We start from the raw sequence: 16,845 nt of genomic DNA, 5'->3' as shown, positions 1-16,845 counted from the left end.
ATCGAACCCGCGGGTGGGGAAAGGGATAGTTAGTAATGTGGACTCTCGATCCCTCCCGATCCGCTGCTCCCACCTGCTAGCATTGACCTCCACGGGGTTCACCCTGGAAACCATCGTGATAAATTCTTATCATCTTCCACTGGTGCCCCGCCAGCGTAAACCGTTAGCGCAGGCGGGTGTACCATTTCATTACCATATACAAAAAAATCAAACCTGCGACCGTCCGAAGTAAATGGGTGTGCTAAACCGCTAGACCAACCGAGCTCGTCTATATTGCAAGAGGTATCAGAACATATGTCAACCTTCAAACCTTTTAGAGGGACTAAAATAATTGAACAGTGGAGAAAGGGTCGCGGGTTCGTCAAGCACATACAACTATACAAGCCCTGATTGCAACGGATTGTTTTAGGTTTCAACTTAGGTTACGTTTGAGATTGTTTGATTTTGACATCGGGTTTTAATGTTAACTAGTTACTTGCCCCGGCTTCGCACGGGTCTACATGTATTATATAAATATAATATAAACCGTCCTCCTGATCACTCTATCTATTAAAAAAAATCAAAATCTGTTGCGTAGTTTTAAAAATTTACGCATACATAGGTACGGACAAACAGCGACAGCGACTTTGTTTTATACCAATGATGTTGCAGAATATTAATATATTTTTTAAATTATTCAGAAAAGCAAATCTAAATATATATAACTCAAAGGTGACTGACATAGTGACCTATCAAATCACAGCCCAAACCACTGGACGGATCGGGCTGAAATTTGGCATGCAGGTAGATGTTATGACGTAGGCATCCGCTAATTCTACCTCCACGGGGACAGAATAGGGGATGAAATGACGATATTTCCTTACAACCGTTCATCTCCCATTAAAAAGTAACCTGTATATTTATTTTTCAGGGTCTAGACTATTTATTATATTTTTGTATTTTTTATTGTAGTCGAATTTCGACCACTGGTGACCATTAGTAAATAGAATTACTTGATTGTACTGGTTCAAAGATATTTTTGTATTTTTTATTATAGTTGAATTTCGACCAGTGGTTGAAATTCAATTCAAAATATTCAAAGCTCATTTAGTATTTTTTATTATGATCGAATTTTCGACCGAAATTTCTACCACGGGGTCAGTTTCAGTCAAGTAATTCTATTTAGTAGTGGTCCACTACTAAATAGAATTACTTGACTGAAATTGGTCCAAATTGTTAAACCTAAAGTAGTGGGGAGATACTACAGATACTATTTTTGTTATGGTTGAATTTCGACCACTGGCCGACCACTCTAGTAAATAGATTTTTTGTAATATATATAAAGAATATTTACTTGATTGAAATTGGTCCAAATTGCTAACCCTAAAGTAGTGGGGTGGTACTGTAGATAGAGCAGTTATTGGACGCCATTTGTCGCAGCCAATGATAGCTACTCGGGCTATATCTGGCCCATCAATTCACGTTGAGTGTTACTGACTGTGTTTGATCACATCTATTATTCTTCAAATTGTTTGTACTTATAGCCATAGAAAGTGTATCTACTTATGCTGTAATATATTTTTATAGTTATGTATTAAGATGCCACCTAAGTTGTATAAGAAAACAGATAGGGCTACTCAGATTTATAGAATAGAAAATCATTTATTCAAATACACTTAATTTAAGCACGTATGAATAGTCATAACAATTTGTTTTTTATCTACCGCTCGTTCGGAAGGTGTCTCATCACAAGAAGAACGAGCAAGAAACTTGTGTGTTGCTCTTTTAAATAATCCTTGTAAGTTTTCATTTAGATATTACGTTTTTTTATTTACATTTACACATTTATGCTGAAACGTTGTCAAGTCAAATCTAGCCGGACGCTAAAAAAAACTTCTATGAGAATTAAATTTTATTTTAGAGTCGGCTATTCTCAAATTTATTGAATATCCATATAAAATTTCATAAATATAGGTCAAGCCGTTTCGGAGGAGTAGGGTAACTAACATTCTGATACGAGATTTTTTTGTATAAAGTTATTAATATGATATAAAATAAAATTCTCGAATCACAGGTTTCGTGTTTATACTCCTCCGAAATGGCTTGACCGATTTTGATGAAATTTTATATGGATATTCAGTAGGTCTGAGAATAGGTTCATAACTACTTTTCATATACCTAAGTGTTAAAGGTGACCTAAAAAAATCTTTTTTCATTAAAAAATACATACAAACTTAAATTTTCTTTTACCCTTATACCACCAACCCCTATTTTTAAATAGCGATTTTAATTTATATGGTAAAACGTTTGATAGTATGATATAAAATAACTGTACGCGTAATAAACAACTAACTAATCCCTAAGAATAATTTAACCTTATTATTGCATTAAACCTGATCCGAGTTAAGATAAAATTCTTAATCATCGTACTTACCGTAATTAAACCGTTACAGTTAAATCCAGCCGTTTGTCTTTCAAAGTGACAGCTATTGGTATGTTTACCTGGCTTAGAGTTAAGTGATTCCACGGTTATACAGATTCTATTACAGTTTAACGGCCACTTAAACTTAAACGGACTATAAGACTTGGAATGTTTGAGATCAATTGCTTTGTGAAGTTAAAAATTAACTGAGATCTAATAATTGGTAGGTCTTAACTTTTCAATAATGGGGTTTTATTTCAATTAATTTTTAATTAGTAAAACTAATTGATTAATTGATTTTATTGAGTATGGTAATAACATTCTTGCTGTCCCCAAGTATCGTTTAGAAAAAGTATTGTCTTTTTCTAAACGATACTTGGGGACAGGTCTTTTATGGGAATAGGTTGAAAAATTCATAATAAGATACCAAAGGATATACTGGAATTACTCTTAAATAAATTCTGATATTTACTATTAAATTATTAAATAAATTCTCATATTTACTGAGCAAAGTCTATTACTCACTAAACGATTACATGAATGACGAGCGTGCATGGCAATAGTTGTTCATGCACGGGATTTTCATTTAATGTTAGACATTGATATCTATATAAATATACATTGTAAATAAATTGTAAAGTGGCTTCTTAATCGGATCTATATATCTACTGAACTGGATGGTAGGAAAAGAATATTGTTTGCTGGAGGAATATTGCAGTGGTTGATTTGTTTTAAATTGAAATAAAAAGAATATTTAGAATATATTGTACACAGATTTTAATAATGACGCCACGAAATGTTCGAGAAGGAGTGCAAAATTGTATATAAAATGATAACAATTTACCAGTTTCAATTTTTTCCTTTATATTCACCTAATTACCTATCTGCATGCCAAATTTGAACTTCCTAGGTCATCTGGAAGTGGGTTATAATTTTGATCTATAGTTGATCAGTGATAAAAATAACGATATTTGGACGTTAATATCTAAATAACCGTTTGAGATATGTTTATGAAATTTTGAACACATATTTATCTCGCAAGTCTCAATATATGAACCAAATTTGACAGGTTTATGTGAAAGAGTTTTTGAGTTATGAGGGGGTCAAAAGTGGCTCCAAATGGTTCGTGTTAATATACACACGGTGCTGCTCGCCAGTTGTCTTACTTGAAACTCGGTTTGATGATATCATCGATGTTCTGTGCCTGACGTTCGAAATTTGAAATTTGATTTTTAAATAAAGTAAAGGGCTATTTGCGATCGCAAACAAATATAATATAAAAATTTACGTTCATAAGCGGCTAAAATGTCCTACATGAATAAATGATTTTCTAATTTGAATTTAAATATTATAAACTAAGGTAAAGGTACACTTTTAATAAAGAAAGAAGGTTTTATCTCGTTCGGTATTATGATTTAATTTTTGTTAAATATTTTAAACTAATTAAGTAAAGTAAAACTTACAAAACTAACGGTATACGCTGGCGTGGCACCAGTGATGGATGATAAGATGAGCATGAGGTCAGGTCAGTTAGCCCATCGTGGTAAATTCATTATGAATTTATAATGATAGTTCCAGGGGGAACCACGTGGAGGTCAACCTGACATGGTACATTGTGTTATAATGGTGGTGGTGTTATATGATAATAGTGTTATTAGTCCCTATTACCACAGATAATATAATATCTATTACTAACAATCCCCTTTCCCCAAAGGCACACTTTTGTTTATTTATCTTCGATAAATTGTAGTCGATATTGAAACTAGATTTTCGTACAAGTGTGTTAAATTTTATGACTAATATTTGAGCTGTTAAATTGCCGAGATCTTCTTACCTTTATACTACTAGGAAGGATTTTTTATTTATCGGCAAAAGTAACCTTGATAAATGTGCCAAAAATTTCAAATATGTAATAAAAATTAGGTTTTTAATCAACGTCTATGTGACAGACTCGACCCATTGACTTTGCGGCGTGATATTGCATCTCTGTGCATTTTCTACCGCATATATTACGGGGAGTGTTCTGAGGAATTGTTCGGATTAATACCAGCTGCTGAGTTTCACCACCGTACCACCCGCCAGAAACTGAAATACCATTCTGATTATCTGGATGAATGGCGGTCTTCCACAGTGCGGTTTTCTAGAAACTTTTTGCCTCGCACAACCACATTGTGGAATCACCCTCCAGCAATGGTATTTCCGAACCGATACGATATTGAAACCTTCAAGAAAAGAGCTTATTCCTTTTTAAAAGGCCGATAACGTACTTGCACTTCCCCTGGTGTTGCGGGTGCTCATGGGCGGCGGTAATCACTTACCTTCAGGTGAGCCGCATGCTCGTTTGTCCCCTGTGTTATAAAAAAAAAATATTATCAGTACATGGTCACCCATCCAATGTATGACTGCGATTAATGATCTCATTAATTTATACTGATCAACGGAGGCAGTTAAGATGGAGAGTAAATATTTGGGTTGCCTATTTTTTCAATAGAATATACAATACAATTTATTTAATTACAATGCAGCCCATGTTACGGTAAGTAATAATATAATTTTCTATAAGAACTTTTGAATTAGTTCAGTATTTTTTAGTTTATCTGTATAGACATCTAAAAAACATTTTGTACTCTGTATAATATTAGTTTAGCCGAATAGAAAATCTCCCGTTTACGTGAATGAACACCTGAATCGAACTGGGTGAATACATTAGTACTGGGATCGTTACGTTAATGGACCTGAATCTTAGGGGAAAGTGGGGGAGCAACGGGGAGGGTAAGGTTGGGATCGGTTTACAGCGGTAAAGAAATGCCTGATGAGATGTTAAAGAATAGAATAGAATAAAAAATCATTTATTCAAATAAACTTACATTGAAGCACTTTTGAATAGTCATAACATTTTTTTTTAATCTACCGCTCATTCGGAGTGCTGTCTCATCACAAGAAGAACAAGCAAGCAAAGAAAATTAAAATTGAAAAAAAACTACTATAAGTATATAGATTTAATAGTTCACAGGATTTATAAAGGTTATCTGTGACAAAAAAAGTATTACTGTCTTTATTAAGGTATATTATTTTAACAGTATGTACCAGCATAACTCACTATAGTAATGAAATGTGTTTAATTCTTTTTCTTTTATTACAGAATCTTTTAAGTCCTCAAATTCAAAACAATTGTACATACATCACTATTTTTACATTTAAATAATATGACAATATATTAAATATATATCTCTCTTGTACTCTTAAGTCTCTGTACAATATTATTACTCTATTATTTTCTGTCAGAATTTTGGCGCCAAAGTTATTTCACTTTTTTAATATGGACTACAGGCAACGGAACAAAACTAAACAGTTATATTTACATTACTACAATTAACAAATTGTTAATAATTATAATATTGAGATCATATTCAAAGTGGGATATTTAACGCTATATCTTTAGTAACAAACTAACGACGGTTTCGGTGATCTAGCGGTTTAGCACACCGACTTACATTGACTTACATCCTAGGGTCCAATCCTGGTCGATAAAAAAACTTCGTGTCTATTTATATTTCTGACTCTTCTGTGAGACTATTATCAAACTAAAAATTAATCCGAGCGTCGAGTCGGCGGGATTAATACCATGCTATGCTGGTTTCAAATATACCGATCGAATTGTGGACGTGTCGACTGCTTTTACCATACCATCGGTAGTTGACAAGAGGCATTGTTACCTTATCTAGGATGTGGACTTGTCAACTGCGTTTACCACACTATCGGCAGTTGACAATATTTCTGACTGTCCAGAATGACAGTCGTAATGGTTGTTCAAACTAATTTCTCGCTGCTAATCCCAACCTACTACATCGTCTCTACGTAGATTTAAGGGCGTAGACTCACAAGAGGCTTGTTTTAGACGTCAGGTTGATTTCAAATATACTGATCGAATTGAGGACATGCCGAGTGCGTTTACCACACCATCGGCACTTGGCAATGCGTCTGACTACCCTATCTTGGATGTGCTGATGTAATAGCAACTGCGTTTACCACACTATCGGTAGTTGACAATATTTCTGGCTACCCTATGACTATCCAGAATGACAGTCGTAATGGTTGTTCAAACTAATTGCTCGTTGCTAATCACAACCTACTATAACGTCTCCACTTAGATTTAAGGTCGTAGACTCACAAGAGGCTTGTTTTAGACGTCGTATATTTATATTATATATAAATATATATTATCGGCGCTATCGGCAGTTGACAATATTTCTGACTACCCTATGACTATCCAGAATGACAGTCGTAATGGTAGTTCAGACTAATTTCTCGCTGCTAATCACAGCCTACTATAACGTCTCCACATAGATTTAAGATGGTGGACTCACAAGAGGCTTCTATTAGACGTTTCGGCGGGATCAATGCTATATCACGGTGATTTCAAATATGGCGATCGATTTGTGGACATACCGAGTACGTTTACCACACCATCGGTTGACAATGCCTCTGACTACCCTATCTAGGATGTGAATAGCAATTGCGTTTACCACACTATCGGTAGTTGACAATGTTTCTGACTACCCTATCCAGAATGACAGTCGTAATGGTAGTTCAGACGAGTTGCTCGCTACTAATCATAACCTACTACATTGTCACTAAGCAGATTTAAGGTCGTAGACTCACAAGAGGCTTGTTTTAGACGTCAGGTTGATTTCAAATATAGTGATCGAATTGTCGACAAGTCAACTGCGTTTACCACACTATCGGCAGTTGACAATATTTCTGACTACCCTATGACTATCCAGGACGACAGTCGTAATGGATGTTCAATCTAATTGCTCGCTGCTAATTCCAACACATCGTATTCACATATATTTAAGATGGTGAACTCACAGGCGTCTCGTTGGTTTCAAGTATACTGATCGAATTGTGGACATGTCGAGTGCGTTTACCACACCATCGGTAGTTGTCAATGCCTCTGACTACCCTATCTAGGATATCGTAATGTTTGTTCAAACTAATTGCTCACTGCAACTCCCAACCTACGTCGTCTTCACATATATTTAAAATAGTGCACTCACAAGAGACTTCTTTCAGACGTCACTTTGGTTTCAACTATACCGATCGAATGTTGGACATGTCCAGTACGTTTACCATCGGCAGTTGACAATGCCTCTACTACCCTATCTAGGATGTGAATATCAACTACGTTTACCACACCATCGGCAGTTGACAATATTTCTGACTTACGAATACTTCAAACTAATTGCTCGCTGCTAATCCCAACCTACTACATCGTCTCCACATAGATTTAAGATCGCAGACTCACAAGAGGCTTGTTTCAGACGTTAACGGCTGCATTACTAAGTATGTGAGTCTAATTTCTCATTGTGAACATTCGGGTCTGGAATTGTCGGCAGTTAATTTTAGACTCTTGTTCTTGCTGACTAGGTTCATTATTGAAGTCACGTAATGGAATATCTGTTTTATTCAATTACAGCGCACAACGTACCTATAGTCACAATGACATGTAGTTTATCCATTAAATAGATGGTGATAATGCTCGGTGAAGTTTATATAGCTTAAAATATATTATATACATATATATGTATAACGACACAAATCAGTTAAACTTATGTCGATTATATAATAACGCACTGATTTATGTTAGGTTATATGCATCCTATACTGAACATAGGTAGGTTTTTGATAATATCAGTCACCAGGGATGATGCTTCAATGATGATGATGATCAATTTCGATGATGATTCGCAGCCAATAGGTGGATCGCGAGGATCCATAAACTTTACCAAGGTAGATCCTCGTTAGTTTATAGTATTTATATATCGATATTTCGATATATCGATATTTGATGGCGTCGGTGGTCTAGCAGATTAGCACACCGCTTTAATTCCGATAGTCTTTAGTCTTTTTTTCTAGTTTTTTTTTTTGCACCAGTTACTACCCAGAACCACACAGAAATAGATAGCGTTGCGTGAATTGTCCAGAGGTATTGTATTATATGTGCTACAGATTAAAGCAATTCAGTGATTTTTTATACATCTGTCTATATTTTATTACATCTTTTGATCTACTATAATTACTTAATGTATTTGTATTACTTTGTTTGAATCCGCTACCATTACCATATATATATATCAGTTTTTGAATATATATTATTCTAATTTACAAATTTTTCTTTAATAAATTTACTCAATTATATAGTAATGTATAATTATTAGAAAGAATTGAGAGAATCGATAAAGGCATACAACAATTTCTATTTGCTTGTTTCAGAAATACGTTAGCGAACTAACAATTGTACGGGACTGCGTGCCAACTTGCAGCGAAAAAGGTAAGTGTCACTACAGAGTTTTTGTATAAATTAGCTTCGATCAGACAATTTAGCAAGGGTCCTAGTATTGACCCTTGATGGACTCCATAGTTTTGAACATAGGGAGGGTAATGTTCAACAGTGGATTGCGAGTGACTAAAATAATAACCGCCAACAGTTCTTGAAAGCTAAGAAGATTCTTCAAGAAAATTTCAGCACTAATGATGTTATAGCAAATAAGGAGTCGATAAAACTATTGTAAAATTATAAGACGAAATGAAAATTGATCCAAGAATGGTAGTAACAAATGATTTTAAAAGCGTTAAAAAATATATACAAAGATGTAGGGGAGTAAATTTACTTAAAGATAATATATAATACAATATTCTTTCATATTGCGAAACATATATATATACGTTTTGCAATACATATATATATATATAGCTAATTTGCAGTCAATTTAATCATCAGGTCATTTTGTACTAGGCTGTGTTTTATATTAGGTTATGTACATCCTGAGGCACCACCCCACAACCAGGCCCCTGGAGGCGCGCGCGTGTACCCACGCGCCTCCACGAGAAGGTAGGGTGCAAGCCATAGCACCCTAACCGGAGAGAGGGGGCCTGTCCTACAACATCTACAGGACAGGCCAAGCCGCCGAAGTCTGGGTTGAGTGCCAAGTGCGATCCCAGGACTTCGGCCCGCGGCACCTCGAGGTATACCGTGTGGTTTTTTAGTGGGTACGAGTCCCACACACCACCTCGCCATCCCTCCGGCGGGGTGACGGTCTTGTTGAAGATTTTTCCACACGATAAAAAAAAAAAAAAAAAACTAAAACTAAAAATTGAACATTGGTAGGTTTTTGATAATATCTGTCACTATAGGTGACGCTCAAGCCAGGATTTATAAACTTTATCAAAGTATACAAGAAAATTTTAAGAAAATTTTATCAGATAATAATATAATATTTCAAGATTGCTAGAAAGAAAGAAGAAGAAAGCTAAGCAGACCTTGTATTATGGGTACTAAACAACTGATAGAAATACTTGGATAAGTTATTTATAAAAATAAATCTAAAGATACATCTAAAGCGGCAGTTTCTACGAAATATTCTGTGCTTTCATTTGAATATTTTCTGAGTATTCTAAATAATATAGAAACAAATGCCAAATATCCTTACTTATACATAATTTGGTAGATCTATACCGAGACATTTGCCTCCCCGATACGTGTTTGCGCTTCGCTAAATTACACCTTATTAAAGTAGAACCATGCGTTTCCGACGGAATCATTACACGAGAGCTCTTCACAGCTGGTCGTAAACACCAACCAGACGTGACCTACTTTAGTTTGTAGTTAGTAATACATTATGGATCTGAAGGGCTGGTAACTTGACGTACACGTTTTCGACATAATTGCAATCCTTGAGAAATATTAAAGGAGCGAATGTCACGTTACAGAAACGTACGGCCTATGAATAATTGCCAAATGGGCTCTTTGTATTCTGTAAACAAAGTGTAAAGACAAAGTGTTTAATATACATAATCCAGCTTGAGGATTTATAAAAGAATCGAGATCTATATATAATTATTTGAAATACGGCACGGCATGTCATCCAGATATGTCATAGACGGGGTATTCAGAGACATTGTCAACTGTGAATATTGTAGTTTTTTACATGCTCGTATTTCTCTCGGTATATTTTTAAATCAACGTGTCGTCACACAACTACTCGTTGATTTGATATAGGTGTTGCCTTCACCAGAGTATTAGTAAAAAGTAACGATTAACTCAAAAAATATTTTTTGGTAATTATTAATTTAGAAATTACAACCTCTTGGGCGTAATTCAATACGATACCGATCACGATACCGGGACACTCTTCAGTTATTAATGTGATTAATATTTCCTGTTGACCTATAACATTTGTTTTCCATTAATATATTCATATTTTATACTATTGTTCTGTAATATCAAACAAAACTAAAACTAAAAGATTTATTTTCATAATTGAAATTATCATTAATTAATATTATCTGATTGCACTAAGAATGAGTGCGTAGCATTTTCTATGTTGATAATCGAAAGCTTGTACTTGTTATTGTGTATTTATTTATTATAAAGAAAACATTTATTCAAAAGAGCAACACACAATCACAAATCTTGCTCATTCTTCTTGTGAGGAATCTGCTTTCCGAATGAATGATAGAATAAAAAATATGACTATTCAAAAATGCTTGTATTGAGTTTATTTAAAAAAAGATTATTTTTATTTCAAATTAGTATATTAGTAGATGTATATTAACCCGGATATGACGGAAGGGCTGTATTAAACTGGTTTAAAATGAGCCACGTTCCTAGGTGAGGTAAAATATATATATTCACCTCGCTGGCAAAAACGTGAAGACAAAGAATATGGCATTAGAAAACAATCGGTATATAAAATCAGAGCGTCAAAATATAAAATTCAAACATATATAAATAAACTATCAAAACAGCGGAAGTAAAGTCTACAGATTGCAAAAGCAAAATCGACGTAGCTATTACTCAATATACGTATAAGAAAATACAGTTACAACATATTCGAAATATGAAAACAATTTCTAGCAACTTTCGTATTCGCGATAATCATAGAACTGCACGGTGTACATGAAAGGTTATTTATAAAATTTAACTACAACCTGAACCTTTGCTCACTGAACTGCGCGAAAACGTAAACATCTTAAGCATTAATCTGGTTATTCAAATCTGTTCCACCGTTCAGTAACAAAGATCCAACGATGTTTACAAACTTTCGTGTTTAGAATATTAATAACATTATGATTACCACACATAGACGTTCCGTGGTTTGATGGCGATTCCACAATTTGGGCACATTTTCCGTTACATCTTGGCCAACATTTACGGCTTTCAAGTTCTGTTACTTCCCAAAGTTTGGCTGGGAGTGAATGCTTTTAGCATGCATTAAGACGCTCTTGTACTCCATATTGTGTAATGTAGTTTAATGAAATAAGTAAACCCTCCGCAGACTACAGTGCTAATGATTATCCACTGGCAAAGCTTTTATAGCGTAACTAAGTTAGCTCTAGATATTAAATAGAAATTGTATAATTGGGAATATCAACTTCAAACTGTACTTAGAGGTTTTCTGAGAAATTTTCTGTAATTAGAGGTGTTTTAATTGCTACAAATAAAATATTTTATTCATTAATTCAAACGTTCTATAAATGTTGAACATTTTACATATTACAATTAGGCATTTACTTTTGTTTATCTACCCTACCCTCTTCTGCTAACAGTTTATACTGGCAGGGCATCAGTGTATGATGATAGAATGAGCATGAGGTCAGGTTAGTTAGCCCATCATGAAAAAATCTTAGGGAATTATGAGACACAGTTACATAGATACATCAAAACAATAATTGCATTTAATAATGGTTAGTAGTAATGTCATTTAATGTCAATAAAATTGTCATTTAGTATATAAGATCAATATTTTTGTATACATATTGTCAGTCAATTATCATCTATAATATACATCATCTCAACCTACAATCTCGGGGGGGAAAGGGGATTGTTAGTAATGTGGACTGATGATCTTATTGCTAGCAATGTACAATGTCCGGTTGATCTCCACGCGGTTCCCTCTGGAAACCATCGTGATAAATTTTTGGTGAATATGTCACGATGGGCTAACTGACCTGACCTATTGCTCATCATATCATCTTCCACTGGTGCCCCGCCAGCATAAACCGTTAGCGCAGGCGGGTGCACCATTCCATTATCATCAATAAAAAAACCAACAATCTCATACGAATTTGTTATGATGGTTTCCAGAGGGAACCACGTGGTCAATCTAACATTGTACTTTGCTAGTAAAGAGGTCCACAGTTCTAACAATTCTTATCCCCCTTTACGACTGTGTTTTTCGCATTAAAAAGCTTATGTCCTTTCTCAGGTCTAGAAAACCTGTGTTCCAAATTTCATTTGAATCGGTTCGGTTTTACCGCCGTGAAAGCGAGACAGACAGAGCTACTTTCGCATTTACAATATTAGTAAGGAATTAATTCTCTTTTAACTTATACTAATATCACAGATAACATAATATTACATACATATAAAGCTGAAGAGTTTGTTTATTTATTTCAACGCGCTAATCTCAGGAACTACGGGTACGATTTTTGTTTTGTTTTGGATAGTCTATTTGTCGAGGAAGGCTTTAAACTATATAATATTACGCTCGACTAGTAGAAGCGAATCAACGAAAACGAAGCAACAATGAAAAATGTTGGAACAGGGGGAAAATTAATAAAATAGGGAATTCTATTGCTTTCGCATTCATAACATTAGTAAGAATAATCTCTCACTATGTCACTGAGGGTAACTTTAGTTTTAGTTACAACTCTAGAAACTGCCTAAAATAAAACATCACGTTTATTACTGGCCTGAGTATACGTTTATACTTGCAGTTTAAAACCGCAACACTTTGCAGTAAAACATTTTATGTGTATTCCCAGTTAACTTTAACATTGACAGCCGTAACTTTGGACTGTTTGTCATCTGTTAAGGTACATAGTATTGTTGTAGTAAAACGGGTTTTAACACGAATAATATTATGGTAAATGAAGGTAGTTACCACTCTCCACGTTTCGACAACGTCGAGAGAGGTAAAAACGTTTAATTACCATAAAATTATTAGTGATGCAACGGAAGTGTCTTAGCGGAACCAGAAACGGAAATGTAAATAATATATTAAAAAAATACCTATATATACCAAATACATCAAATCTAGATTAGAAATAGATATATTAGAAATCTACTATAGAAAACAATATTGCAACTTTGCAACTGAACATATTACTAATATTCTAAATTAACTAGTGGTAAATTATATTTTATGAGAAGTAATTAGGTCGTTTTTGCACCTAACGATCTGTTTTAGTGTTTTTCGTCTATAAGACCACGGTGGTCTAGCGGTCAAGCACACCGCTTTACGACCGATGGTCGCGGGTTCGATTCCTCGCACGGCACAAACATTTGTATTCATGAGTATGATTATTTGTATGGGTCTGCGTGTTTTATATGTAATATGTATGTATTTACAAAAAAAATCTATGTATATGTATCAGTTATCTAGTACCCATAACACAGGCTTTATTAGCTATTTGTATTTTACTTTTGAAATTCCTTAAAAATTATTATCCGTAACTGAAATTATCCGAAACTAACTGATAATTCGAAATAATTCCATATCCGCATCCGTATCCGTATCCGGTATAATAATTTCACGACCTCGGTGATCTAGCGGTTTAGCACACCGCTTTACGTCCGATGGTCGCGGGTTCAATTCCTCGCACAGCACAAACATTTGTATTCATGAGTATGATTGTTTGTATCGGTCTGGGTATTTTCTATGTATAATATGTATGTATTATCTAAAAAAAAAATCTATTTAATTGTATCAGTTATCTAGTACCCATAACACAAGCTTTAGCTAGTTTAACTTGGGTCTAGATGGCGCTGTGTGAATTGTCCTGAGATTATTATTATTAATAATCATTCCTATATCCGAAACCTATCCGTATCCGAAATTTCATAACCATAACATCTCTGCTGTATATATATATTGGGCTGCTAAATATAATTAAGGAAAGACGGTTTCTAGGAAATAATATAATTGTACATACAAAAGAATACAGTTAAGAAAAGAATAACAATAGCATATAACATTTTTTTATATAAAATGATAAACAAAATACATATATAATATATTCTTACTCGTTCTTCTTGTGATGAGACAGCTTTTAGAATGAGCGGTAGATTAAAAAAAAATTGTTATGACTATTCAAAAGTGCTTAAATTAAGTTTATTTGAATAAATTATTTTCTATTCTATTATATTCTGTTCTGTACTGTTTTGTACTGTTCTGTTCTGTACGGTTCAGTTCTGTTCTGTACTATTTGGTTCAGTTCGGTTCTTTTCTGTTCCATTCTGTTCCGTTCTATTCCGTTCTAAAAAAACAAATGGCTGAATTACGGCATTATACGCTGTCGTTATATCTATTAGTAATGTTATTTTTTATGTATGTCATAATTATGTATTAATTATTATATTTTAAAAGATTAACAGTTGAGTTTGCGTGTACTCTCAGAACACTTACTTCTCACGACTGGATCTAATTATACTGTTAAACAGAGAATTTACTGTCATTTAGAATTGTAGAAGATAGCCAATTTCAACAATAAAATAGTAAAGTAGTAGACCTACATAAATAAAGATATTTTGATTTGATTATGCTGTTAGTAAGCTTTTTCAAATGTATTTTCCCAATCTACTTGGTTTACAATTAACTTACTACAATCTACTTGGTTTATTACTAAATTACAGTATATATATAGAAAATTATCTACACAGATGTAAATTGTATTCAGCAACACAGAAAATACGGTAGACGCGTAAATTGTGACATAAACACGAGCTGGCGTCGCGCACTCAATTACAATAAATCGCAAAGCGATTATTAACTTCCACGATCTTTTATTCCCTAGAACGCATTTTCTTTTCATGGTGGAATTTTGTCAACTAGAAAAATCGATGGAAGATCTCCATTACACATTAATGGAATGTGTCCGAGACGCTCTTAAAAGGGAATTGTATTTAAAATTTGGACTGAATCGACTTGATGTTGGTACCACGGTATATTATCTGATCCTGTATCAACGCCAGCAAAATTTTAGTTCTTTATTATGATACGGGACAAACGAGAATACAGCTCACCTGATGGTAAGTGATTACCGCCGCCCATGAGCACCCAACACCAGGGGAATTGAAAGTACGTTGTCGGCCTTTTAAAATGGAATAAGCTTTTTTTTTGAAGGTTTCAATATCGTATCGGTTCGGAAATACCATTGCTGGAAGGTGATTCCATAATGTGGTTGTACGTGGCAAAAAGTTTCTAGAAAACCGCACTGTGGAGGACCGCCATTCATCCAGATGATCAGGATGGTATTTTAGTTTCTGGCGGGTGGTACGGTGGTGAAACTCAGCAGCTGGTATTAATCCGAACAATACATCAGAACACTCTCCGTGATATATGCGGTAGAAAATGCACAGAGATGCAATATCTCGCCGCAGAGCTAATGGGTCGAGTCTGTCACATAGACGTTGATTACCAATGATTCTGGCTGCTCGGTTCTGAATGCGGTCGGTGTTTTCATTGTACAGTAGAAGACAAGAGCAGTAATAAGATACGAAGGGACTGGCCTTATCATATTATGATAAAAGTCCTTAAATAAGTCTAAGAATAAAAAAAAAATATATTACAATATTTGTAAATTTAATGTTCTATAGTTAAAAAATAAGATATTACAAATTACAATGCAATAATTGTAATATCAATCAGCCGAGCACCTAACGTATCTATTATGTCTATTGGTATCCTTAGAACCACACGATATAGACTTGCATGTCTTATATGCGTTATTTTTTATTTTATACTTAATTTACAATTATTTAATTCGTTTTTTCCGTTCTTTCATTCCCTAACACATATTTCCTTTTTATCGTGGACTTTTGGCGACTACAAAAATTGATTGTTTCACAATATTTATAACATTAATGTTCTAATTAAAATAAAATAGATATTACAAATTACAATAGAATAATTGTATTTTGTAATATTTCACTTGCATTTATATAATTTCTTTTTTCTGTTCTTATATTCCCTGAGACATATTTCCTTTTTATCGTGGATGATTATTTTACAATATTTGTAAATTATTTAATTCGTTTTTTTCCGTTCTTTCATTCCCTAACACATATTTCCTTTTTATCGTGGACTTTTGGCGACTACAAAAATTGATTGTTTCACAATATTTGTAACATTAATGTTCTAATTAAAAAAAATAGACATTACAAATTACAATAGAATAATTGTAATTTGTAATATTTAACTTGCATTTATATAATTCCTTTTTCTGTTCTTATATTCCCTGAGACATATTTCCTTTTTATCGTGGATGATTATTTTACAATATTTGTAAATTTAACGTTCTAATGCCGCAAGTTACAATTATTATAATATAATAATTGTAACTTGCAATATGTGTTATTTTTTTAATTCTATTTTTAA

General features: G+C 33.9%; 1 protein-coding gene across 1 annotated transcript in view; it reads left to right on the top strand.

The window, feature by feature from the left end:
- The window catches only part of LOC131855694 (uncharacterized), a 62,744-nt gene that overhangs the window by 39,997 nt on the left and 5,902 nt on the right, over positions 1-16,845 (top strand). Inside the window, exon 2 of the mRNA XM_059206994.1 lies at positions 8,678-8,735. Within this exon, the coding sequence (XP_059062977.1) occupies positions 8,678-8,735 (58 nt within the window). The remainder of the gene's footprint in view (positions 1-8,677; positions 8,736-16,845) is intronic.

Source organism: Achroia grisella, unplaced genomic scaffold, assembly GCF_030625045.1.
Source record: "Achroia grisella isolate CSIRO2021 unplaced genomic scaffold, CSIRO_AGI_Agris_v1 utg1462, whole genome shotgun sequence".
NCBI classification, from domain to species: domain Eukaryota; kingdom Metazoa; phylum Arthropoda; class Insecta; order Lepidoptera; family Pyralidae; genus Achroia; species Achroia grisella.
This window is presented reverse-complemented; position numbering and strand designations above follow the sequence as displayed.